Below are 26,800 nucleotides of genomic sequence, written 5' to 3' on the forward strand. Positions count from 1 at the left end.
AGCCACATGTTGTTTACTGAAGACTTCAAACCTTTCCTGGTCTCACCTGAGCGCAGCTGAACGGGCTGGGCCACCCTCTTGCCATTTACATAGGTCTCTGAGCGTTCACAGGGCTCTAGGGTCACGATAACTAAGAAGAACACAAACTAGTATTAGCATCACAAACCACTGGAGTAAGACAATGGAAAGCAGATGACTTCCAGGGTAACCAGAATCGATTCCTGCAACCAACCAAGTGGCTGAGAATCTACACAGGAGCTCTCGCTGGGGGACCCAAACCAGGGATACGGCTAAGAGAAACATTTAAATGAATTTGACAAGCTTCAGAAGACAGGAAATGTTCGTTTTGGTAATACCTGATAGTTCAGTCCATAAAACTGAAAACTATCAGAAATCTTAAGATACAGGTACTATCCAGAAACTTAAGATCAAAAGCTAATATTCTGATTAAAGGAATGAATCACATAGCACAAAAATACCATTAGAATATTGTTTTGTTAATAACCTGGGCAAAAATCAAGACTGACTTTTTCTTCCCTTTTAGATAAAGTAAGTTCCACTGGGTTAAAATCAGAGGTCCTTCAAATTTCCCACTACCCAGGATATTTGTTCCTTTCTTACTTGTCTATTAACTAATTAACATTCAAGACCAAGCCTAATTGCCTCTGTCCTGCTCAGTTCTTGGCAGTCCCCAAAGGGCTCCTTTTGTCCAGCCTATTTTCATGTAAAATAGCTATGTCCGTCCCAACATTTGTAAGCAGCACAGGTTTCTCCATTTTCCAAATATTAGATCGTACGAGAAAATATCACTGAAAGAGACAGGGAATGCCAAGCCTTGGGGATTTCTAATAACCTAGAATGAAAAGACTGCTGGAAAAGCTAAGCCAGGAACTCTCACCGTCCCCACTGTTGTTTCTCTCGCTCCGGAAGATACAATGTTCTTCTTTAATGTGAGCCCCACTCAGCACGATGTCCTGGCGCCGCTCAGCATCTGCTTGGCCAACCCTGAACACAAGGGAAAGTGTTTCCCAGGGAAATTCAGACACAAAAAGCACTGGAAACAATGAACCTCTTTCTCCCAGAGAATAGTCTTTGGTATGTACAAAAAAGGTATCGCTTCTTTTTATCGGAGTCTTTCAACTGCAAATTTTATTTTCACATATCATCAAGCTCCCTACGTGAGAATAAGAAACCAAGGAGCAAGGATACATCAACGTAACTCACTCAGCTTTATAAAAAGACACGAGTGAACTAACCTCCCTAATGAATTCATACAAGAAGTTAGAAGAAAATGTTACTTAGGGTGTTTAGGGAAAACTACATGTTAACTGGTTCAGATGACTAAAGTACGTATATAATTTGGGAAGACAAGATAGTTTGTAACTATTTCAGACAAGAAAAAGCAAATCATTACAACAAATTTTTCAAAACACAACTTCCTTTTAGTTATTCAGTCATTGAAAAGAACAGAAAACATTAAGTAGCTGTAAGAAACAAATATACCTGGTAATTCCATCTTTGATGTAATAAAGCAGGCACTCGGACATGAGTGGGTCTTCATTGAGGTTAACCAGATGTGGGGTCTGAAAGAGGGTACAGATGATCAGTCTGGAGCAAGTACCGCTGCATGGGCTGTGACAAGAACAATGACCTACAGGAAGCTGATGGCTTCCTGGATTATCTACAGTCCCTAGGTGAGGGACATCTTTTATTCCTAGTTGCAATTCCATTATAAACACAAAACATTCTCTTTAAGCCTTCTCAAATTACACCAATACATTCTATTCAAAAATCATGAGTTCTGGGATGAAGAACAAGATCCAGTTCTTGAGAAGGTCAAAGCATAAAGAATACAAAAGAAAAATAAAGACAGGTTGATTCTCTGGATGGGCTAACCACAATTTTTGTAACTATCTGGATGAAATTCTTGAAGGGAACAAAACAGGCCACTTTGACATATTGATGATTTTGAGCTAAAGGCACTTCAAAAACAGCAACCGCAGGGAGAGGCTTCCTTTGAGCGAACCCCCTCCCCACCCCCCCCACCCCCACCCCGGCCTCCACCCCAAGACAGGTCCTCCTAAAGGACCTCAGCTGTTGTGTCCCCTCCGGGAGTCCATCAACCAGGGAGGACAGACTCTTGTCCCAAGAGAGGAGACCAGAAATCGACACCAGACAGACTTTGTCACGAACGATCACACTTCCCATCTATTCACCCAAGGGCCCCTTCATCTTTCCTGAAAAATCATTCATTCCCTCCTGAGAGGCCTATGTCCCTGCTCCCCTTTCCCTTGGGCATTCCCTTTAACATGGCATTTAAGTCTGAACTCTAAGCCCTCTTGGGGAGTCACTCACTTTCCCCCTGGGCAGCTCCCACACACATATGAAGCAGACATGTTAATAAACTTATTTTTGTTTTCTTCTTATTAATCTCTTATTACAGGGCTCTCAGCTAAGAATTCAGAAGGGTGGAGGGAAAACAATTTTCCCTTTCTACAATCTCAAGAAATACTTAATTTTTTCATTTGCTTTATAAACATGTCCCCACACCCCCTGTCACTTCCCTCTATAATTTTTATCACTTCTTCCATGGTCCCCATTACTCTGTTTAGTTCATTAGTCTCTACTTTAAAGAAAAAATTAAAATTGTCAGCATTCAACAATATACACATCTTGTAAAAGTCCTCTTCATCTAACTCTAATATTTCTAAAATCTTTGAAAAACCAACCTTCTTTGGTGAAAATACCCCATTGGAATCCAAAAATAAGTCACATGGTCTTGGGGTCAAAATCTACTCAAGACAGTGCCAGCAAATGTGGAAAAATGAAAGAAGAGTCAGATGAGTGAGTTAAGAACAGGAAATGAGAAAGACGATTAAAAAGAAATTAGGAAAAGCTCTACATTAGCATCTGCCTCTGGAGTTAAGAGCTCTGCTGGTTTGAGAGAGTCAAAGTCCTCTGTGGGCACTGTTCTTTAAAGTCTATCGTGACACTGGCCTCAGAAAAAGGGCATCCTAGAAATAGGTTTCATTTTCCCTTGCCTTAAAAGTATTCTCCCACCCCATCCCCCGTTGGACTGAGGACTGACTGACAAAATCGTATATGTTTAGGTCGGACAACGTGTTTTTTTTTAAAGGTGTCCGATGTGTCAATTTAATACACATACACATTGTGCAATGATTACCACAATCAAGTTAACATATCAGAAACAGGTTCTAAAACCACATCTGGATGTGGCCAGTGGTGTATCCCTTCCTCTCCTGAGGAAGTCTAGAAAGTTAAAACAAGATGCATAAAATTAAAGCAAGAAAAACCTTTGGAAACAGAGATCTCAGTTGGAATTCCGGGCTGTTTATATCACAACACTAATTCAAGTTTTATAACTTGTGTTAAATGCCATTTTTTTACGAGTTGTTACCAAATTTTTCCATATAGTTCTTTACACTGAAAGACGTTGTAAAAACTTTCAAGATACACAAAGGCACAAATTCTATCAAACGTAGAACTGATAACACCTCTACAATCATAAGTCATATCTTGATAAATAATGTCTTACCGAAGCAAACACTACTAAACTGTGAAAACCAGGGATCTCTGGCAATACAGACAGACAAAATACTGTTATTATTGTTCCAGTTCTAAAAAATTACGTGACCTTGACAGAAAAACCAAACCAAAAGAATCCCAGCAAAAACAAGGAATATTTCATATCATATTAAAAACAAAAATGGAAAAGTCCCCACTCACTCGAATGCCAACCTAAAGAGATCACCATCGGAGCCTTGCAGAACATGTTTGAATCTCTCATAGCCAATTTGGGGTTATTTGAAATGAAGGACCACTTATTACTGGCATGAATATATTTACTTTATAAATCAATTTATGTTTAATTACTACAGTCAAATGAGAAGCACACAAAAATAATCATTTGATAATAGTTTCCCAATACCTAACAATAACTAGGAAGCAACTCAGTAAAAGAACAAAACAACAACAACAAAACCCAAAACAAAACCTACCTCACGCTATTCTAATTCGCTACAAGGTATCTACTGCCTAACAACTATGATAACATACGTAGGATGGTAACTACTGGAGTTTTATTTATTTATTTTTTTAAACTAAGAAGAAAGCAGAGGAGGCTACAAGGGTGAGGACAGGAATTGCTTTACTCAGTACAATGACCGTCTGGAACACAAACTAAAGAAGCAAACTTGAGTGGTATTTTTCTAAACAAACCTGAATGGCGGACATTGCTTCCATAGAGTTATAAATCAGGGCTGCGGGCATCTGTGGGAAAATCTACATAGAAAGAGTAGCCAAACTGAAGCAAGGTATGCTAGATGAGAGGCTGGGAATTGAAAAGAAAGCAACAACGCACATGAGTAAATGTATGGAATCGTGACCGAAAGTTAGATTTACGGCCTTGCGTTTTGTTTTTTAAACAGCAAACATGACAGGCATTTTAGAAACAGGCTGCCTTTGTACTGTAAGATGAAATTAGAAATTCTGAAATTAAGCCGAATCCCAAGACGAAATGAAGGGAGGAGGGGCCAGCCCTAAAAGGCCGCAAGTGCCTCAGTGACCCAGACAAACAGGAAGTTTGTCTTTTGTTGGGTGGAGTTTCACAACACTGTGTCCTACCTTCTTCGGTGAGAAAACTCCCAGGGTTCCTCCGTCTTCTCGAATGGCAACTCCCATCTCAGCCAACAAGGCCTCTCTAGAAGAACAACAAGCACACCAGAATACCAACACCAAACGTCAATTAAATCAGTCTCATATGAACTAGAAAATAAAGCATGCAAAGCAAAAACTACTGTCCCTGTTAGTAACACAAATGTGAAAAACCTGTCTATCCTGTCATTAATGAGAAATTATTTTTAAGAAAAACAGCACATTCAAAATAAATTCTGTTCCCACGTTAGGTAAAGTTATATTCACCCAAGTAAGGACTTTGTCTCATCTGACTCTAGAAGCAGACAGTAATTCATAAATAATATGTCTACTAATATTTAAAAAAGGAAGAAAGGGATAGTCCTTAAGGCCAGACATCTAACTCAAAGACCCGTTTCTTCAAAATCTAAGGAAGCGAGACACCTGGGTGGCTCAGTCGGTAAAGCATCCGACTTCAGCTGACCTCGTAGTTCGTGGGTTCGAGCCCCGCGTCTGGCTCTGTGCTGCCAGCTCGGAGCCTGGAGCCTGCTTCAGATTCTGGGCATCCCTCTCTCTTTGCTCCTCCCCCACTCTCTCTCCCTCTCAAAAATTAATAAGAAACATTAAAAAAACAAACAAACCCTGACAGAGCCCTTTTAACAAAAAATCTAAGAAAGCAATCAGAAAGGAACTTTGATATGTTAAGATTGTCTATAAGTGTGATTTTCTCAAATGTTATGCTCCCATGCCCACCATCATATGGACTCAACAATTCTAGCTTAAAATCCTTGTAAGAAGAAACTTCTAAGTGTTTGATACACCCACTGCATCCATACAGCAGCACTCACTTCTTCCTCATCTTCCGTGGAGGAGGAAGACAGGTGTGAACTTTTTTAAATGTATATTCATCCCAAAAGGAAAAGTATTATTTCAGGTTACACTCACCTTCAGGGTAGAGAACTGATAGGTTAAGGTAGAAAAGGGATTTTAAAAGTCTGCAAATCAAACTACTTCACCGCTTAACCTAAGAGGTTCTAGAAAACATAACTCAAAGACAATCATCCGAAGGGCTTTATTATTTGGGCCTTTATCAAAGGCAGTTGTTTTGCAAAGTAAAAACTCTATCCCTCAATATCTTCCATTTTATATGGGCCCTGAGCACCACTCGGTCCGGTAAGGAACACAGGACTCCCGCAGAGAACGGGGGACTATGTAAGCCTCACTGGCGGAAGGCCCAGAGCAGCTGGGCTCTGTTCTGTTCTGTGGTCGGTGAAGTGGACACCAGGGGCGGGGGGGGGGGGGGCTTCGCTTTTACTTCCAGCTCATCTTCTCCTTCTATAAAAGGAATCCCAGTTCCCCTGAGAATGTGCAGACACTCCCCGAGCTTAATAATATCCTGACCTCTCCATTCTGATGGCCTCTGTTTTACGCAGCTTCTCTTCCCAGGTTTCATTCAGCTCAGCAATGATCTTCTCCGATTCCTAAGGGAGGAAGTCCACAGTTCAAGTGAAGACACTTATGTGACAGGCTAGGTCTGGGAAGGACAGCAAGATGCCCTTTGTGGGTATGAGGCAGAATCTAGTACAGTGAGATTTTTTTCCTTTCTTAATATTACGTACAATAAAAATCATGAAGACTAGATCTAGCATTAAATCAGCCCTAAATATATAATCCTCCTAAGTCCTAATAAAAATGCCCTAATAGTGAGTGTGTATGTGTGTGTTTACAGAAGGAAGAGTAACATGAACATCCAAAAACGCAAGACATTATTCCCAACAGCCACTTCTACAAAAGAATAAAGCCACCGAAGGTATTCATTGCTTTTGTTCCATACTGTAATTTCACCATAACACTGATGGGGCTCAGAACACATTTGCCTACAATATGGCATCTTGACATACTGACTATTTTCAGCTGAAGCAATCGGAGAAATGGTATCTGCAGGAAGGACTCTGATCTCCTCAAGCAAGCTTTAAGATCCCCACCCCCAACTGGAGAAAAGGCACATCCTCACCCCCAAAGATGGAGGAACACCAGGAGGAATCTGAACAAATAGGCCTCAATAGGTACCCACCCGCCCCCCCTCCCCCGCCCCATCCTATCACCATTTCCCATGACTCTTCCCTCGTCATCAAACCTAGCACAAAAATGCTCAGGTTTAACACCTCTTTGGGTCTTTTATTTTCTTATGAAGGCTCCCATGTCACATAAAACTTACATGAAATCAATTCGTGTGCTTTTCTCTTGTTAATCTTTTGTTGTAGAAGCCCCAGCCAAGAACCCGAAGGGTAAACGAATGATATTTTAACTCCCCTGTAACACAATACCCTCCTGAACACAACCCAATACCTGCCATACAAAGGTTTAGTATTAATCTCATCTGAAGGTACGTAGCCACTGAAGTGACAGTTTCCTCGTCTCCCACTCAGTGTTTATCAATGCCAGAAATACAAGATTTCTTGATCTCAAGGAATTTACCATACACTGGGGAGAGAGAAATAACCGGTGACTCGTTCACTCAGTAATTCTACATCACCTCCTTACATGCCAAGCCCTGTTTCAGGCAACCAGAGATGTGGCAAGGAAATCTCTGTCTTCGTAAGACTTCCATTCTGGTAAAGAGCCTGAAGTAATCGATTTTAATCAATAATTCAAATATACGGTATGTCAGAGAGCAGTAAGCACCTTGGAAAAAAAGCAAGGAAGGGAAAGGGGTAAGTGCGGGAGCAGTTTGGGGTGGGGCTGTCAGGACAGGGCTCACTGCCGAGGTTCTGCGTGAGCAGAGACAAGGAGCAGGGGCCACCACACAAACACGTGAGGGAAGAGGGAAAAATGGCTGGCATTTTCCAGGAACAACAGTGTGCCCAGGGCAGCGTGCTTGCGGACTGTGCGCGGGTAGGGCAGGAGAAGACCACGGAGCGGTTGGCCAAGTGCTAGAAGCGAAGCATTCACAGGTGGCAGGAGAATGGGTGAGCACGAGAAGGATGCTCACACTGATGAATGAAGGACAAGTGGGAACCAACTCGGTGGAAAATGGAGGGAGGAGGAGGAAAACCTGAAAGGGAGACGAGCACATGCAGAAAGCAGGAGAAATCCAGTCACGGAGACGAAATCCGCAAGTCAAAGGGTGAGGACGAGGAGACTAGCGATGATGGGATGACAGCTCTGAGGACAGCAGTGGTTATAACTAGGGACGAAAACCCTGCACAGTTTGCAAAATATTTCACTGTCTGATTCACTTAACAGGCTATTGTAAGAAGCCGCTGGGATCTGAAAACATAATTCTCTACACAGAAAGAAACAGTGAACATGTAATACGATCAACCCTAAGACACCTGCGATTTCGTTTTCCGGAATGACACACGAGAGCACGAAAAAAAAGCCACGAGTTGGGGCGCCTGGGTGGCGCAGTCGGTTAAGCGTCCGACTTCAGCCAGGTCACGATCTCGCGGTCCGTGAGTTCGAGCCCCGCGTCAGGCTCTGGGCTGATGGCTCAGAGCCTGGAGCCTGTTTCCGATTCTGTGTCTCCCTCTCTCTCTGCCCCTCCCCCGTTCATGCTCTGTCTCTCTCTGTCCCAAAAATAAATAAACGTTGAAAAAAAAAAAAAAAGAAAAAAAAGCCACGAGCGAAAACTCCAGGCGGCAGGGGCGGGGGGGGGGGGGGGGGGGGGCGCAAAAGCAGAGGAGTACAAGCGTCAGGAGAAACAAACGGGACAGCATGGCAACGATGATGACGGTGAAGGACAGCAACAGCTAGTGAAGAGGGACAAAGAGCAAAACCAGTAACCGAGTTAGAAAAGTCAGAAACCACATGGGCACCAGTACGGTCCACACAAAGAGGGCCACTGACAAGGTACTTGTTTGGGAAGGGTCACTCACAACCTGGGGGATGTGAGAGCAAGTCTGCAGCGGGAGCGGGGAGGGTGGAGCCAAAGAGACAACACCACTCAAGCTGGCCACATTAGCCCTGTGAACAGACCCCATGGCTACCTGAACGGCATCGCTGCACACGCCTCCCAGGACTGACTTTGCATGCAGTGCACCTGCCACTCCCAAGTTCAGGTAGGAGCCCATATGCCGTGCCAGAGGGCCAGCAACCAAAACACCCATACAATTTTGGCAAGGAGTGAGATGGCCAGGACAGGAAGTGTACCAGGAACCAAGTGGCAAGCAAGCACCACAGAAGTTCTTCAAACAACAGTTCTAGCAGAGTAGCATTAAGTGCTTTTGCATATACTGTGAAAGGGCAAATACAAGACAAGCGGGCACCATATCCTCTGTGACAGCAAGGCTGATTAAAGACGGCTGGGGAGAAACCTTGACAGTCTCGAAATGGTAACTCTGAAAACAAAGGATAAGCACAAGAGGTTGCCCAAACCGGAGCATCTAGGCTGGTGCTCATTATGCAGAGTGTGGCCCACAAGCCACTGATGTTGGATACGGCATACAAACTCACCCAGGAGCTACTTAAAAAAAATTTTTTTTTCCCGGGTTGGTTATTTTCAGGAGCAGACTGTGTCTGATAAGAGGTTTATCTGGCTATATGAAAGCTATTCCATTTGGGGGCAACTGTAAACTCAGCCCATCTAGCAAAATCGCTGTGGAGGGACCCTCTTGTCTTTTGCTGCCAATTCTAATGCGAACTCTCTAATTCTACTCTCCACCTGGAGGGTAAATCAGGACACAATCTCTTTATAAAGAGAAGATTTAATGAGTTAGCTGAGGATGATACTAGTTTTATTTTTCATTACAGCTTCAAGTTGCAATTTTTATGTTGTCTCCGAAGCTATTTTTTAAAAATCTGAAGAAAGCTCAGAGAAATTGGTATTGAGCAAAACTTCAGTGCTAGAAAAAGCCATTTATTCCAGAACCATTCTAGAAAGAAAGAGACTGGGGGCCAGAGAACCTACAGACTAACCTGAGGCCACACTACTTCCTGAGCCACTAAACCCTAGGGCTGAGTTTCCTGACTCTTGACATTCTTCCTTCAATTAAGTCAGAATCAATGGGATTTCAAGAAAATATTCGACAAAACAGCTCGCCATCAATTAAGAAAGAGTGAAGGACATTCTTTCTTGAAGCCTGAATAGCAAACTGAGCATAAATAAAACTGAGCTGCCAACAGGAGACAACTGCGGTCTCTGAGTTGTCAACCTGCTCTGCAGGCAGGACTGGCACACCGGTGCCCAGTGCTGCCCATAACCCTAGGAGCCCAACTCCAGATTACGCTGAAACTGGGATTCATGCTTCAGAAATAAGGAGTCGAGACAATCTTTAAGGGTCCTTCCTTCGTGCACGTAGTACCCAAACACAAAAAATTCCAAAGAGCGATGACATCAGCAACCTTTTTTTTTTTTTTTAATTTTTTTTTAACGTTTATTTATTTTTGAGACAGAGAGAGACAGAGCATGAATGGGGGAGGGTCAGAGAGAGGGAGACACAGAATCCGAAACAGGCTCCAGGCTCTGAGCTCTCAGCCCAGAGCCCGACGCGGGGCTCGAACTCACAGATGGCGAGATCATGACCTGAGCCGAAGTCGGCTGCTTAACAGACTGAGCCACCCAGGCGCCCCTGCAACCTTTTTTTTTAAGCTCCAAGGAACATTGGGCTCAGGCGCCATTCAACTTTGGCCTCACATTCTGTAGGTCTAACTATCTGTATAACGCTGGTTAGTAATTGTATTCACACAGCTAAACACGATTTAATTTCTTTGTCATGATTCGGTTAAAGTGGCAGAAGAAGCCACAGAACAAGTCAGAAATATTTCCATGAGAAAAAACGACAGTTAAATTGTGATATTTAAAAGGTTAAATGCTTACTACATGGAACATTCCTTGAAGCCATCGGATAGCCAAGGTTTTACTGTACTGAACACAGCATATGCTCCATAAAGTTCCAAGTGTGGGGCCCTCGGGCCGCCTACCCCAGCATCTGCCCTTGCATGCTTCTGTAATGGATATTTGTGGATATTTATAATCCAAGCCTCGGCAATGGCACTCCTAGTACTGACTTTGACGCCAGACTAATAAACACCAGAGCCACCACATGGTAGCTATGGTTACATATTTAAAACCTTACTGAATAAGAACCCAAATCAGGGGTATGTTCATTCCAACTCAGTTTGAGTTGTGATTAAAAACTGAGAGCAATTACATGTCACTCTCTTTTGCCAGAGACGTTTGTGGAGGGATCAAGATCTTTATTGATGGGGTTAACACGGGTCTCTTCCATACGGAAAGAAGCTATTCAAAAAAAAAAAGAAACAGTAGCAACATATTGTGCACAAGTCTTCTACCAACTGATCACATTTTTCAAGTCAAAAATACAGAGAAGCAAAGGAAAAGAAAGTGTTAGGAAAATGAATCAACCTCCTCTCCTTTATTACTGTTTTCCATTACAGTATTTTTGTTCTGCAGTATCATGTCTAAGGAACACAGTTCCTAAACATTCAATAACGAAATGGTCCCAAAATGAGAACTTCTCAAGCATCTCTATTGTATAACCACTGCTTTGCACTGTGCACGCAAGATGTTCTCCGCCTGAGTCATTAAAATGCAGGTCTGCTGGGACGGAATTCTCACCATTCACAAAACAGGAGCAGAGCTAAGGCGCTGAGGCCCCAATAGACTGCAGGGCTGCATTAAACACTCAAGATCCAACGCAAAACCATTAAGAAGCAATTTTCTAAAGCTAGGGAAAATGGAAGATCGCACTTATTTTGGCTTAAAGGAAAATTAAAACAGAATAATTTCTTTTCTGATGAAAGTAATAACAGTTTTGCTTTGGTTTTGGTGGGAAGTAGAAAGATTGGTGGGAGGGTTCCCTGAATAATGGCAGTGTTATTCCCAAGAAACTATTTGGAAGACATGGAGTGACCTAATTCCTGAAGAGTCTGGTTAATGCCTTGACTCCTAACATCCAATGATATTTTTCAGTTGGTCCCACCTGGCAGTTAGGACAATTTTTTTCTTTTAAGCCAAGATGCAAGTTAACAGAAAGTATAATCTCATTTGTACACCAAGGCTTTAACAGGCATACGGTGAGATTCAAAATCCCCAAAGACAAAGAACATTTCATATTGAATAGTAAGTGGGAGATCTCACCTCCCTCCCATGGAACCCCTGAACCACCCCCCCACCCCTGGCCTGAACAGAAAGAACCCCACACAGCAACTCTGTCACTGATGTCTATTCATGAAAAAAACACACACAGGAAGTGTTCTTGCACGGACTCCACTGATGTCTCTATTAAAATTTCAAAGGCAATTTTAAAATAGCAGAAATTACCCTTCAAGTTACAGCAATTGATGAAAAGATTTCTCACCCTTTTCCCTTTGCTAGGTATTTCAGGACTTCACCCACTTTCTGCTAACATGCTCTGAAGAAAGGGACAAGATCAACACTCTGGTTTCCGAAGCACCTAAGCTTGGAAGTGAGTAAAATGCCAAGGGAAAAGGCAGACTAAGAAACAGTAGCCTATTCTTCGTATAAAATCTTTTTCTGGGGGCGCCTGGGTGGCTCAGTCAATTAAGCATCTGACTCTTGATTTTGGCTCAAGTCATGATTTCCTCGTTTGTGAGATCAAGCCCTATGTTGGGCTCTGTGCTGAGGGCATGAAGCCTACTTGGGATTCTCTCTTTCCCTGCCCTCTCTCCCTCTCTCAATAAACAAATAAACATTAAAAAAAAAAAAAAAAAATAAGATCTTTTTCGGCCTCACCTGAAAATGAAAATGAAAACATCTGCCATCTTCAACTTATGAAGCTTCCTCCCCTTTTAGCGGTGAAAAGGCTCAGCAAACCTTTCCCATCATTAATTTATCAAAGTGTGTCACTGTCCCCAACAGTCCTTGAACAAGCAGCAGTTGTGGAGAATACCGAGTGCAAAGAGCCTGTTGGCTGCAAACATAACTGCAACTTCCCAGCTCCCTGAAAAACTTTCTCTGCCCTCCTTGTTCCTCCCCCCACACCTCCATCCCCGCCCCCCCCCCCCATACTTGGGAATACAAAGTCCCAAAGGCGTGGTGGATCAAACGATCACCCTGGAGGTAATGGGCAGGGAAAGAAAAAGCATTTGTGATGCTGTCACAGTGACCTGATAGATGGCACGGTCTGTTCTCACTGCAGCCACTGAGGGGCAGGAAGGACCCGGGAGCCAGGAGTCAGCAGGCACCACTACTGCTCACTTTTATACTCATGGAGAAAGACAAGAAAGTACCCAACAGAGCCAACCACAGCCTGGGGGAGCAAAGCTGGGCGCCATTGCAGGTGGACCTGTGAGCACACAATGCAGGTGCACAGCATGGCGCTGAGGCCCATGACCCCACGAGCACCGGCCCACGAGGCGGGCAGCTCTTCCACAGCTGTGTGAATAGGGCCCAAGACTTCCTATGAACTTCCAGAAGTTATCATTTCACATGTTCTAAATAAACCTGGTACAGCTACTCACATGTCCAAACTTTTGACTGCGTACTTTACTTACACACGGCTCTATACAGAATTCAATCTTCAAATGAAACCAAGTGCTTCTAACAAATTAGTTTCCCACTAAATTTCTAACTAAACAATTTCCCTATGGCTTATAAACTACCTCAGAATTAAAGGACATGTCTACTTATCAGTTACTTTCATGGCCAACCTCTGATCTACCCATGCATCTCTCTAATGTCAGACTCAAGCATTCTGGTGAAAAGCAGCTGATGATATCATGAAGCAGCAAATTCCATTTTCAGGACACCTCTAGGGGTTAGAAAGTTCTTCCATATCCTCAACAAAAATCTCAGTGGTTTTTAAGTCCTAACTCTGCCTTATGGAACTATACAGAACACCTTTCATTCAGTCTGAGGTATTACTTACCTTTAGGCGTTCAATGGCTTCCTCTCCTCCAGGTGTAGACATGATCCTCTCCTGAATACTGGTCACAGATGTTAAGCCCACCTGACTACTGAGTGAGCAGGAAGATGGAGATGAAGTAAGAGACCCCATGGACGCTGTGGAAAAATTGCCAGGGCGTTGATTCTCAGAGGCTAGCAAGTACCTATGCTTATTGTTCTGAAAATCTTTCAGATCTGGGAGACAGAAAGAAGGGAAGGCAGAAAAAGTGGAGAGGGGGGAAAGGAGCAGAGGGAGAAAAAAGACAGGAAGGAACACCGGCGTAAGAAAGGAGAGCATTAAAGCGCCAAGACAGACACGTTATGATACAAAGACAAGTTATAATTGTTCTAGATGGCAGTTCTAAAACATGTCTGTCTTTAATACTGGTATCATAGAGGTGAAGAACCACTTCTGAATTTAGAAACTAAGAAACTCCAGGGTGGGTTAACATTGTATTTGGTAGAGGGTAACCAGAGCCTCAAAGGATAATGTTCAGGCACCCTCTGTAAATAAAACATGCTACATTCCTTCTATTCCTTCTACGGCTCCGAATCTACAATGTTTTAAATTTACACTACTCTTAAATCTCAGTAATTTATCATGGTAAAGGAAAAAAAGATGATCACATATTTATCAATAATATTAACCTGGCCCAGTATTTTATGGCATTCAGCAAAAATTCCCAAGAAGATGCTACAGTTAAAACAAAACTCTGAGCACTCAGTAGCATCCTTCGTATGGCAGCATTTCAACATGCTAAAAAGGACCTTTAAAATATGCTTTTAAAAAGGAGAAGTAGCTGCAGAAATCACAAGAATTTTGTGTAAGTTCTGATTAAGAACTCAGGGCCAGTTGCCTCAACAGGGAAGAACAATCAGCAAATTGATGAAGTTGGTATGCTTTTCATTCATCTATTAGATCAAGCAAATCAAGGCTGATTATTTGCTAACTATTGCAAAGTACAGCTCTTACTTTGCCTAACAGGACTACCAGGAGTCACTGGTAGGCCGAGTTGCCAGTATGAAATGCAAGTTTCAGGGACATACTTTCACTTACTAAAAAGTCTTTAACAGAACTCTAAGTTTTGTTTTTAAATTTAGTTTTGATAAAAAGAGCCACAAACAACAAAATTACTTTGCTCTACGTACTTCCATTCATTTGTCATCCTTGTCGCAGACACCAGAGAAAACCCATGGGTACTGAGGGATTTCTATTTTAAAATTAGCTCATATTTAAATTTGAGAAAGTCGGCATTACTTAAAACTTGTATCAAAACTAAGTTAAGTTTTCCTTAAATGATATGAGTCAAAGAGTCAGAAAGCAGTATTATTTGCTCTCTCTGGGTCTACTCATCTCTATTTAATCAAAGCCAGTTCTTGAAACCCCTTAAAACCAGTGGTTGCTTCAAGACAGTTTGAAAACCACCATCTGCAAACAGAGAACATAGGAAAACAAGCACGTTTTAAAAGGGGGATGGGAACTGGAGCAAAAAATCAGCCATCAGGTGACGGCGGCAAGGTCGGAAAGAATAGGATGGATGGAGTTTAGAAGGTCCAATGGACACATGCAAGCCCTAAAAGACATTAAGAGTAGTAGACCGAAACGGAAATTCGTAAGTAGTCAGGGCTGCTTTCCTGCAGGGATACAAAATTAAAACTTAGTCATGCATAGCTTTTTGGGAGATGCCACACTGCTCAGAAAAGAGTGACGCAACAAGCTGATAGCAGCACCACCTGGGGCACAAAAGCAGGAGCAAGATGGCGTCTTTCTCACATCAGTATCGGTCAGCTTCGGAAATCTCAGACAGAGCTGTTCTGGTCCAAGAGCCACTGGGTATTGGAGTCTTACTGTGTCCGCAAGGCCTAGCTTCATCACAGCAGCCAGGGCTGCGTTTGCTTTCTCCTGTGTGTGTCCTCCTAGTCAAGCCCTATTACATGCCTCATTAAATGAACAAGCAAATCAATTAAAATCTGAACTTAACCAAGAAGTCAAGATTCTTCATTTCTTCTAAGATAAAGATCCCTTCATGGAAAGGGTAAGAAACCACGTCCTCACCAACTTAATGATATACATGGAGAGGACAATGAGGTGTCTAGGTATTTATGATCCTTCATAAAATATCCTCATTTCAAGCACACATTTTAAATTTAATTTGTAATTCCAGAAAAGGAAAACAAAAAAGTTTTCCTAATCACCATGTAAGCTGAGGCCCAAGATATGAAGGAAACTAACTTAGCATAAGCACAGGTGAGTGCTAACCCAACATTCACAGAGCTACTCAGTCATGGTTCGTTTGGCCAACCGCAAGCGGTTGTTTTTAATTATACGTACACTACGTTTCAGAGTTATATAGCTAATTTAAAAGGATTTTTCTATTAATCAGACCTTGAAGGAGCTCAAGAGGCCAAAAAGGCGTAGTAATGATTAAAAGCTGGAGCTGAGTTACACTATCCAATCCAACCACACAGAAACCATGAGATCTCAGTAGCAAATTAACCACCCCAGGTAAGCGGTGTCATCATGGGTAAAAGTGGGCATAACGGAACTTTTTCCAGAATCAGTGACAGGATTAAATGAGATAATACGTTCAAGGTCCCTAGAATGGGGCCCAGCACTTTATAAACACTCAGGATATGTGAGTTGCTGTTGTCACCACCATCATCCGCTATGACTTTGGATTCAGTTTAATCACAGAAGTGGAAAAACTGAAGAGTAGAAGTAGGAAGAGATTCTCAAGCCTATTAACTATTTAATCCACAAACTGAAATTCAGCAGTGTGTTTGCCAAATGGAGAAGGGCTAAACCAGGATCATTTCTGAACCTATAATATGCTCTGTCTGGGATTTCCCTGTTAGGATTGCTGGCATGCAAAGCTCATTTTAAGGCTGATCCAGCAGAGGCAGATTAGCAAATCAGAGTACTGGAAATAACCAATACATGAAATACACACATTTGCCTCCACTTCCAGAGTAATCATCGATCAATGGATCAACTGAAGGTAAGCAGGAGGGAAAATACAAGAAGGGTCAAAGTTCAGGTTCAGCAGTGACACAGAGAGGGAACAGAGCAGCATTTGGCATTTGGGAAGGTGAAAAAATTAACACTCGGAATATATGATCACTCTGCACACTGTATTCACTCAAACTCAGGTGCTAATCAGTAAGAAGAACTAAACTCAGAGGCTTTTAACACCTTACTAGAATTCCAAACAATAGAATATTAATTTTTTACTTAAAAACTAAAAACATGCTTTATCAAATAAACCCATATAATATTCTACCCAAATCATCCAGTTAACTCAATTTCTGATTAGACATTAGTCAGGCAAAATACTGAGGTTAAAAAATATATATATTTTTCTTAAGTTTATTTATTTTGGGAGAGCAAGTGAGTGTGAGTGGGGAGGGGCAGAGAGAGAAGGAGAATCCCAAGCAGGCTCCGCACTGTCAGCGTGGAGCCCAACGTGGGGCCTGATCTCACAAACCACGAGATCATGACCTGAGCCTAAATCGAGTCAGATACTTAACCGATGGAGTCACCCAGGTGCCCCCCAAAAAGATTTATTTTAAGACAATACTGTGAAATAATATTCTCTGGAAGTCTCATTCTTAAACTTGATAGGAAATGGATAATTTCCCCTTTGTGTGTTCATAGGGAGCAAGGTGGGGAGTGTTCCTCAGTCATTTTGCAGGAAGGGAAAGATACCACTCAAAGGTAAATCTTATCTGAAAGGGGACTGAAATAGTGTGTTTGTTACACATATATTATTGCTACTACATTAACCCAGAGAAACACAAAATACAAAAACAAAAATTTCAAGTAACATTTTTATGAAGTGATTAATTTCTCAGTAAGAATAAGCTCATTCCAAATAAACTTGACTGCTGATCTAAAATGAAAACCTAATAAAAATACAAGCAATGAGGGGCGCCTGGGTGTCTTAGTCAGTTAAGTATCCGACTCTTGATTTCAGCTCAGGTCATGATCTCACAGTTCATGAGAACGAGCCCTGCGTTGGGCTCTGTGCTGACAGCGTAGAACCTGCTTGGGATTCTCTCTCTCCCTCTCTCTGCCCCTCCCCGTCTCGTGCACGTGCACACTTTCTCTCTCTCTCTTAAGATAAATAAACTTAAAAGTATATATTTAAAAAATATAAGCTGTGACATATTTACATTTTAAAAACTAATTTAAGGACTTCAAAAAAAATTTTTAAACTTTCACGACTGGATAGCCTGGTACATACTACATGAAGAAATTCTGAGATCGTTTTCATTGGATTTTTTTAAAACTTAAGAAAAAGCAAAAACAAAAAAAAAAACCCACCTTTTTTTCCTACTATCTAACTTCATAAGCTCTTTTAATCTAAGTTTAAATCTAAGAACCCTGAAGAGGGAAAGATTAGAGTTTGCGTTGACCTTAATTCACTTACTATCGATAATATCTCCCAGTCCCTGAGCACGAAGAAGGTCCTTCAGCCGCGTCACCTCCTCCTTCAATTCACGAACCAGTTTGGCATTGGGGTCCTCGTTGATAACGGCATTGCATTTAATTTGCTTTGCACGATCTGCGTATCTATATCAAAAAAAGGAACATTCATTTTTGCCATTCCTCAGATACTCTACTTCTCATAAATAACGTATCATTATATCTATCTCTAAATCAAACAGCTTGAGTGTTTACACATTTTATAAGCCTTAATAATAACACATGCATAGGATGTTTTACAGTATCTTATAAAGATGAAGAAAAAGGCTCAGATGAATTTAATGATTTACCCAAAATCATAAAAGAAATAAATACCAGAAGAGGACTCAAAACCAATCTGTCAGACTGCATAGTGTTCTTTCCATTATATTAAAAGTGTCTTCAACGGAAGAAGAGTAGAAAGCTCCAGATTAAAGTAATAAAATCTACTGCACATACAGATATACAGCTGATGCTTGGACAACATGGGTTAGAACTGTGCAGGTAGACTTATAATCTGAGTTTTTCTTTTTTTTTTTTTTTTAGAGAAATTAAAAAAAAAATTTTTTTTAACGTTTATTTATTTTTGAGACACAGAGAGACAGAGCATGAACAGGGGAGGGTCAGAGAGAGAGGGAGACACAGAATCTGAAACAGGCTCCAGGCTCTGAGCAGTCAACACAGAGCCCGACGCAGGGCTTGAACTCACGGACCGCAAGATCGTGACCTGAGCCGAAGTCGGACGCTTAACTGACTGAGCCACCCAGGCGCCCCTGATTTTTTCTGATAAACACAGTCCAGTACTGTAAATGTATTTTCTCTCATGATTTTCTTAATAACATTTTCTTTCCTACAACTAACTTTATTGTAAGAATACAGTATAAAATACATGTAACATAAAAATATGAGTTAATCAACTATTTGTGTTAAGGCTTCTGGTCAAGAGTAGGCTATTAGTAGTCGAGTTTTGGGGGAGTCAAGTTATATGCAGATTTTTGACTGTGCAGAGGGAAGGCACCCATGACCACTGAGCTGTTCAAGGGCCACCCGTGTCCTATTAGTGAACATTCTGTAATTTTTTTTAACATGACACATACTCATAATTGCATTACTTGTTAAGACTTGAGCATCTCTATAATGACAAACACCACAAGAAGGGGACACTTCTTTTTACAGGGATGAAAATGGTAAGAAACTTTCACTATTATCTAAAAGTTATCCAAACATCTCATTTGAGCAATTTTAGTATCTTTCCTGTGAAAAAGTTCCTGTCTTTGCCATTAACAAGTAAATTCTATTACAGTAGAAGTCTCCCCCAACACGTGTTTTCCCTGTTATGAGAGGGCTGGATCATTACTTACACAAAAAATTACCCATATATCATAAGAAAATCCATGGCATAACAAAATGATTTATGGTGGCACAGTGTTCTATTTTGCTACCGAGATCATATTGGAGTACCTCAAAGTGCTCAAAGTTTCATCATAGTTGATATCTGCTGGGCTCAGAGCAGCAACCATTGCAGTCCGAGAATTACCACCTAAGAAGATGAATCATGGTTATCTCAAATCATATTCACTTTAGAAAGAAGAACTTTATTAAATGTGTCAATTTAGACAGCACAATCTCAGATCCTAAGATTTAACCAAGAGTCGACAAATGTCTCAAGTTCCTATGCCAGGCACTGTTATACTCTTAATCTTGGTGTTTGAATCTACTGTGACCAGTTTCCCTCTCCCGCTCCAGCTAAGACCTCAGCCACTCCACCAAAGTGCTGTTAGTGAGTGAAAAGTCACAGTGACGTAGACAGTCCAACAGGCTATTCTCAGCCTCTTCCATCCGTCACCAGCATTTGACACAACTGATCATTCCCTTCTTTCCATCAGGAAGGAGGGAAGGAGGCTAACAGAACAGAGAATAAAGAGCAATGACCTGAAGGTCCAAAAACATCAGCAAAAAGGTAATATGGAGTTTTCAAAGAGGTCTGAAGAAGGAGCAAAAGTTTGAAGTAGGTGTGGTTAGGAAGACAACCACACCACAGTTCATGTTCCAAGGTCAACAAGATAGGGGAGAAAACTCTGATTTAAAGGTGAGCAAATCCAACCAGCTTAATTCAAGAGCAAAAAGGAAAAGAAGGAGGGAGGAGTCAGGTTAGTAACATGGGTATCTAGAGATTATTCTTTTCCAAAACAAATATACAAGACAATTAACCACAAAAGATAATCAGTAAATAGCTTTAAAAAGATAACCACACACTAGTGTTCAACGTACCTAGATTTTCCCGAAGGAGCCAAGTAAGTACAGAATCCCTGTAGGGAATAAAATCAGTTTTCTTTTTCTTCTTACTCTATTAAACAGAAAGAAATGGTCTTAGCATTGCTAGGGAGGAAAAATTCACATGGAAGGCAAACCAGTCTAAAATTCCCAAGCAAAGTACCATAGAACCCCATCACTGCTGAAATTTAACACTCATGGCTTCAATTTTTCACCACACCCAAAGTTCATGCAATGAAGTAATTTTTTCTTTAATATTTTATTTTGAAAAATTTACAACATACACAAGTTTAGAGAGTAGTATGATGAGCTACCGTGTATCGATCGTCCACCTTATCAGTATTTCGCCAATCCCTCAAACACTTAACGTTTTTCTTCCTGAACCATTTTGGAATGAACTGCAGACACCATGCCCTTTCATCCCTAAATACTTAAGCAGATAAGGCCATTCTCTTACACAGTCACAGTCCAATGACCAAATTTAGGAAATTTAACATCCATACAATACCATTATCTAATATACTGTCCATATCATATCTTTCATAGCTGCTAGTGTTTTAAAGCAAATCCAACATTTCACCTATAAATATTTCAGGTATGTATCTCCAACAGAGAAGTACTTTTTTAAAGAAAAGGTAACTAGAGGGGCGCCTGGGTGGCTCCGTCGGTTGAGCATCCAACTGGCTCAAGTCATGATCTCACGCTTTGTGAGTTCAAGCCCCACGTCAGTCTCTGTGCTGACAGCTCAGAGTCTGGAGACTGCTTTGGATTCTGTATCTCCCTCTCTCTCTGCTCCTCCCCTACTCACACACTGTCTCTCTCTCTCAAAAATAAAAAAAGATTAAAAAAATGTTTTAAAAATAAAAAAGGTGAGGTGCCTGGGTGGCTCAGTCGGTTAAGCGTCCGACTTTGGCTCAGGTCGTGATCTCACGGTTTGTGAGTTCGAGCCCCGCGTCAGGCTCTGTGCTGACAGCTCAGAGCCTGAAGCCTGCTTCAGACTGGGTGTCTCCCTCTCTCTCTGTCCCTCCCTTGCTCATGCTCTGTCTCTCTCTGTCTCAAAAATAAATAAAACATTAAAAAAAAATTTTTTTTAATCAAAATCAAAAAGGTAACTATAAAAACCATTATCACACATTAACAAAATTAATAGTAACTTTAACATCACCTGATATCTAATCCTCAAGCAATTATTTTTTACTTTTGTAGAAGAGCAAATATGAATCCTAGGAATTCCAGGTTGGATGTGTAGGAGCAAGTCATTTAGTTAATGAATTTATTTGGCCAAACACCAATTCACCAAGTGGACTGTTCCATCTCTAATAACTTTTATAAAGTAATGGACATTTGGTTTCTTTGGAAGGAAATTACGCTCCCCAAAAATCCAACTGACAGAGTTAGGACTCAGAGTGAAAAGGTCTAAGACAGTGATGTGATCTTGACTCTGAAGACTTACAAAGACTGCAAGATGAATGTTCTGTATATACGTATCAAGCATTTACTTATACTGCGGTGACTTTTCTCACTATCACAGGATAGAGCAAAAGCCACCAACACAAAGCCAGTGCTAAAATGAGAAAACTATATCCTTGAAAGTAAAAATTAACGTGAACGCTTGGCAGACAGACAATAGTTACTGAAGCATCCTCCTAGCTGACGACTATGTAGGGACAATTTAAGAAGCCACTAAGGGGAAGCCAGTATTCACTGAAAAACACCTACCCCCTATTCCTGGTACAATCTGAGGTTAAACTAAGGATGATCTAGTTTTTAAAGTTTATCTATTCATTTTTGAGAGAGAGAGAGAGACAGACAGACAGACAAACACACAGCGTGGGAATGGGGGAGGGGCAGAGAGGGAGGCACAGAATCCGAAGCAGGTTCCAGGCTCCAAGCTGTCAGCACAGAGCCCGTCGCAGGGCTAGAACTCACAAGCCGCGAGATCATGACCGGAGCCGAAGTCAGACACTTCACCGACTGAGCCACCCAGGTGCCCCAAGGATGCTCTAGTTCTTGCAACAGCACGGGCATTCAGAAAAGGAGTACTAAGTAGCTGACCTCTAGTCTGTTGAGGAGGAAAGGGAATTGGCAAGTAGCACTTTAATTCCATCTCTTATGGCACAGACCTCTAGGGAGAATTAACCTGTCAGGCATTCATAGTTTAGTGGGACTGTCATCCCACTACAAAATTCCGGAGGCCTGCGACCTCAGCCTATTTTCGCTAGCCCCACACCATACCTAACCACTCCGCTTTGCCTGAGGTTGGTTCGTACTGAAAATGCTGCAAGATTTAAAGTACATCAGTTATAAGGACTCCAAACAGTACTATAAAAATAAGCAGTATCTCTTTGCCAAAAATGTTCTATTTTCATTTCGGTCAATTAGACTAAATTAAGAAGGAGTAGCTAAATAAAGAAGCATAAGGAGAACTTCCATCTTTTCCATTTGAAAATACCTCAGAATTCTAGCCACTTCTTTTCTATTTGCTGTCTTACAAATTCATCTCATCTGTTCTCACAAAGAAGCTCCTCAGTAATTACCTAAAAGGGTTTATGTTTATTTATATCAGTAACTTTTCTAAAAAGAAAAACTATCAAGTATGGGTGATAATAATCCCATTTCTCTCCCCAGTGGAAGTAACAGTACATTTTAATTCACCCTAAATGATGCTTGTTACAGACAAACTAAAACTTACTTCTGATCTGTTAGTAATGGCATAGATGCCAAGTACTAAACTGGGTTTTGACAAAATCATTCTAAAAAATTCATTTGCAAATTAATTGTGGCACAGAGCAGCGAGAGAAATATGCAGATAAATACTTTGTAAACTTCTCCTTTGGTTGATATGAATGTTAACAATGAGCAAACGGACAGGCCAAGTTGGAAAAGCCACTAAATTCTAACAGCTTTCATGGTTCTGGGACCCAGACTAGATATCTGAAGAGTATCTACACATGTATCATATCAAATAACAGATTTTTAAATTTAAGGCAGCTTTTTCCAACAAGCAGAAACAGAAAAAAAAAAAAAAAAAGCATTACTTGTTACGAAGTGATTTTTGTGTAAGTAGAAAATAAACAAACCCATATGCTTAAAACATAGAATGAAATATTTCATGGCAGATACTGCCTGCTATCTCCAATGTTACTCATGTGATTCAGAACAAACTGTTAAGTGCTCCATTATTTATACAAAATAGTACTGAGAAATTTTAGAGTATTTGTATAGGAATATAAGGAAAAGTCTATTGTATTTCGATTAAAAGGATGCAAAGAGTATGTTTTCTAGATACAATTATAGTGTTTAACTTGATTCTACAGCCTTCACTTTATATATAACCAAAGAGTAGAAAAAAAATTTTCTAACAATTTAAATAATCCATGACTTCTCATGATAGGAAATAAGATTACACAAAGAAATCTAAGGAACATGTCCTAATAACTTCACAAAGGTAGCTATGTTTCAGAATGGTACCTGTAAAAAATATTTTTATTGCCCTTTCAAGAGGTTTATAGGTGACTTCTTCAAATGGCAGTCCTACAGATCACTAGGAAAAGCATCATAAGATAACACAATGTAGACACTTCCTCAATTCCTTTCTTGTTCCTTTATTCTGAATTCCTTGTCCAAAGCACAGCATGTTCCCCAAATGAATTGTGGTGTGAAGTCTTATGATTCATGGTCACTCTAAACAGCAACTCTGAATTCCAGAGTCAGAAAGTGAGTAACAAAAAGGTTTTTTTCAAGGTTCCATTCCGTCTTATGTCTCCATACATCCTGCTGAGGATTTAAAATCATCACAATTGATTCTACAGCTAGTTCATTTCTAGCAAATCCCACCATACCTTGCTGGTGCAGTTATCCTACAGGCGAAGCATTTAAAAGAAAGAATGAAAACACAGGATAAGCCTTCAAACAGAAAGTACTTTAAAGTCATAAATTGAGTATGACTTTTCAGAAACAAGCAAGAAAGCAGCGGATTCTTTTTACGGATTCAAATGACGTACTAAACTACTAAACTAGAGTACACAGTGACTAACTGGTACTTCCTCAGCTTTTAACCTAAAACATGAAGCCCCTTATACAAACTGTTTCAGATTTAGTGTCCTACTGTTAAAGAATAGGAAAGAGTAACACAACTTTTACAAAATGATTATTGGCCCCCAAATCAATAGCATTCACCAAGGCAAATGCTCAAAATACTCCAAGAGGTACTACATCCTACTTAGAAAAGACTGTATAGGAAAAGGGTATGCAAAAAAAAAAAAAAAAACAAAAAAAAACAACAACCCACAAAACAAACAAACAAACAAAAACCTTAGTTTCCATGAGAGACTGAAGTAAGGCTCAAAAAAAGTAGTCAGACCTTAGGTCTTTGTAAAGAACTAGTTTCAGCCTAGCCTTTACAGACGTATTTACTTTCATTCTCGTTAATCTCTTTTATTCTCAGTAGAAAGTTAAAATGTACTATGCCTAGTATCTTATCTGAAAAGTTCTAAAAGGAGAAAGGCAAGATTACGTAAAAGGGCCAAAAAAGGTCAGTCTTTATAAACACATAAAATATCATCAAGTACCTTTGCTGAACAGACAAATTCTCCCATACAATCAGGTATGTAATACTCACCACCTCTGCCAAGGCTGAAATGACTTTGCCCAGAGTTGTAAGAGACTTATTAATATTTGCTCCTTCCTGAAATCAATACCAAACATGAAGAATTATGATGCAGAATTTCTACGACCGCCACATCATATATAATACATAAGACACAATTAGGTCTTAATGCTAGCATTGTGTATTTATGACCACAAGTTCTAAAAACCTCTTGTAATCCTCTCCACTTAATGCCACGTCGGGACCACATGCCTAACTCACAGGCCTACATAGCTGCGGGATATCCTGCCCCAAAAGCTTACAGATGCAGCCTTCTTCCCCCAACTCACCAACATGCAATTTCTGCTCTTGCTAATGAATCATCTCTCTGGAGAGGCCCGTGTTTGTTCTCACACTTGGATCTTCTGTGTCCCTGTCCTATTACTGTCGCTTACATCTAGTTTGTTCCTCAAAACACACTCCAGCTCTCACCTTGACCATCAAGTCCTCATTAACTATTACATTATGTAACTTATCTTTCATTGGATTACAGATCAGACATCAGCAAAAGGTTTTGAGGGCCATGCGGTCTCTTTCACAACTTTTCAACCATACCGTTGTAGACAACACATAAACAAAGAGACACAGCTGTGCCCCCATAAAATTTCATTTACAAAAACAGACAGTGGGCCCAATGTGACCTACTGGTCATAGTTTGCTGACCTACGTTATAGAACATTTATTGACTGGTACAATTGTTTGGTAAAATAAATACCTTTAATCGAGTCCCTTTGGCACCAGTGGAATCAGCTCGTTCACTTCCTGCTAGATCCACCAAGCTGATTTTACTGACCTGGTAAAGAACAAGACATTGGGGCAATTCAGAAGAAACAAGCAAGGTAGAACCAGAAAACGTTAAGAGGCAGGAAATTAAAAATGAGGCATGAAGACTACAAATATTAGGGCTTTTTTACAGATGGCCCAAGACACAGAGCATGCACAAAAGTTCGCAGCAATTATCTTGGTTCAAAACAAGTAATTTTAGGATACACGTATTTTACAATGGCATGGCATAAAAATATATAAGACCCATTAATCCATTAAACGGCATATTAAATATGAAGCCTCCGGCAACTGGAACTCTCACACGCTGCTGGTGGGATGTAAGAGGATATAATCACTTTGGAAGACAGTTTAGCAGAGACATATGCCTACCATGAGACTCAACCATTCCACTCCTAGGTATTTACCAAGAGAAACAAAAGCAAATATCTACACGAAGGCTTGCACGCACATGGTTACAGCATCTTCATTCCAACAATCAAAAACTAGAAACAATTTCAATGCCCACCAACAGATGAGTTAATGCACAAACCGTGATAGATCTTTATAACAGAATACTAGCCAGCAATGAAAAGGAGTGAACTACTGATGTAACAACAACACAAATGAATTTCAAAATTATGCTGAGTGAAAGGAGCGAGGCCAGAGAACAGTACATACTATAAAACTCCACTTATACAAAATTCTGGAAAATGTCAGTTAATCTGTCGTGACAAAAGGCAGATCAGAATTGCCCGAGTATCAGGGTGGAAGGAGGGGTACAGTAAGATTATAAAGCAGCATGAGGCAACTTTCCAGGGTAAAAGAAGTGGTTACTTGGATGATGACACTGGTTTTACAGGTGCATATACAGCAATCCAATTTTACTCTTTAAATAGGTGTGGTTCATTGTACTTCAACAATACCTCAGTAAAGTTGTAAAAAACAAACAAACAAACAAAACATTCAGGAAAGTTAGGCAAGAGTATCCAAAATGGATGATCAAAGAAGCTTTGGTTATGTTAACATCATTATTTTTGTAGATGTGACATCATGGGAAAACTTTCACACTGGATCTACTAAATAGCATTAATACTGTAACTAGCTAAGCCGTGTCAAGTTATTTGAC

General features: G+C 40.7%; 1 protein-coding gene across 6 annotated transcripts in view; it reads right to left on the minus strand.

The window, feature by feature from the left end:
* Positions 1-26,800, minus strand: part of KIF1B (kinesin family member 1B) — a 145,592-nt gene that overhangs the window by 67,833 nt on the left and 50,959 nt on the right. For all 6 annotated transcript variants that reach the window (XM_047869218.1, XM_047869224.1, XM_047869220.1 and 3 more), the window contains 11 exons: positions 25,625-25,702; positions 24,883-24,948; positions 20,259-20,334; positions 19,449-19,527; positions 17,953-18,095; positions 13,506-13,639; positions 6,055-6,134; positions 4,645-4,720; positions 1,504-1,583; positions 899-1,005; positions 47-130 (listed from right to left, as the gene is read on the minus strand). In XM_047869218.1, the coding sequence (XP_047725174.1) occupies positions 47-130; positions 899-1,005; positions 1,504-1,583; positions 4,645-4,720; positions 6,055-6,134; positions 13,506-13,639; positions 17,953-18,095; positions 19,449-19,527; positions 20,259-20,334; positions 24,883-24,948; positions 25,625-25,702 (1,003 nt within the window). The remainder of the gene's footprint in view (positions 1-46; positions 131-898; positions 1,006-1,503; positions 1,584-4,644; positions 4,721-6,054; positions 6,135-13,505; positions 13,640-17,952; positions 18,096-19,448; positions 19,528-20,258; positions 20,335-24,882; positions 24,949-25,624; positions 25,703-26,800) is intronic.

The sequence above is a fragment of the Prionailurus viverrinus genome, chromosome C1 (assembly GCF_022837055.1).
Source record: "Prionailurus viverrinus isolate Anna chromosome C1, UM_Priviv_1.0, whole genome shotgun sequence".
In the NCBI taxonomy this organism is placed as follows: Eukaryota; Metazoa; Chordata; class Mammalia; order Carnivora; family Felidae; genus Prionailurus; species Prionailurus viverrinus.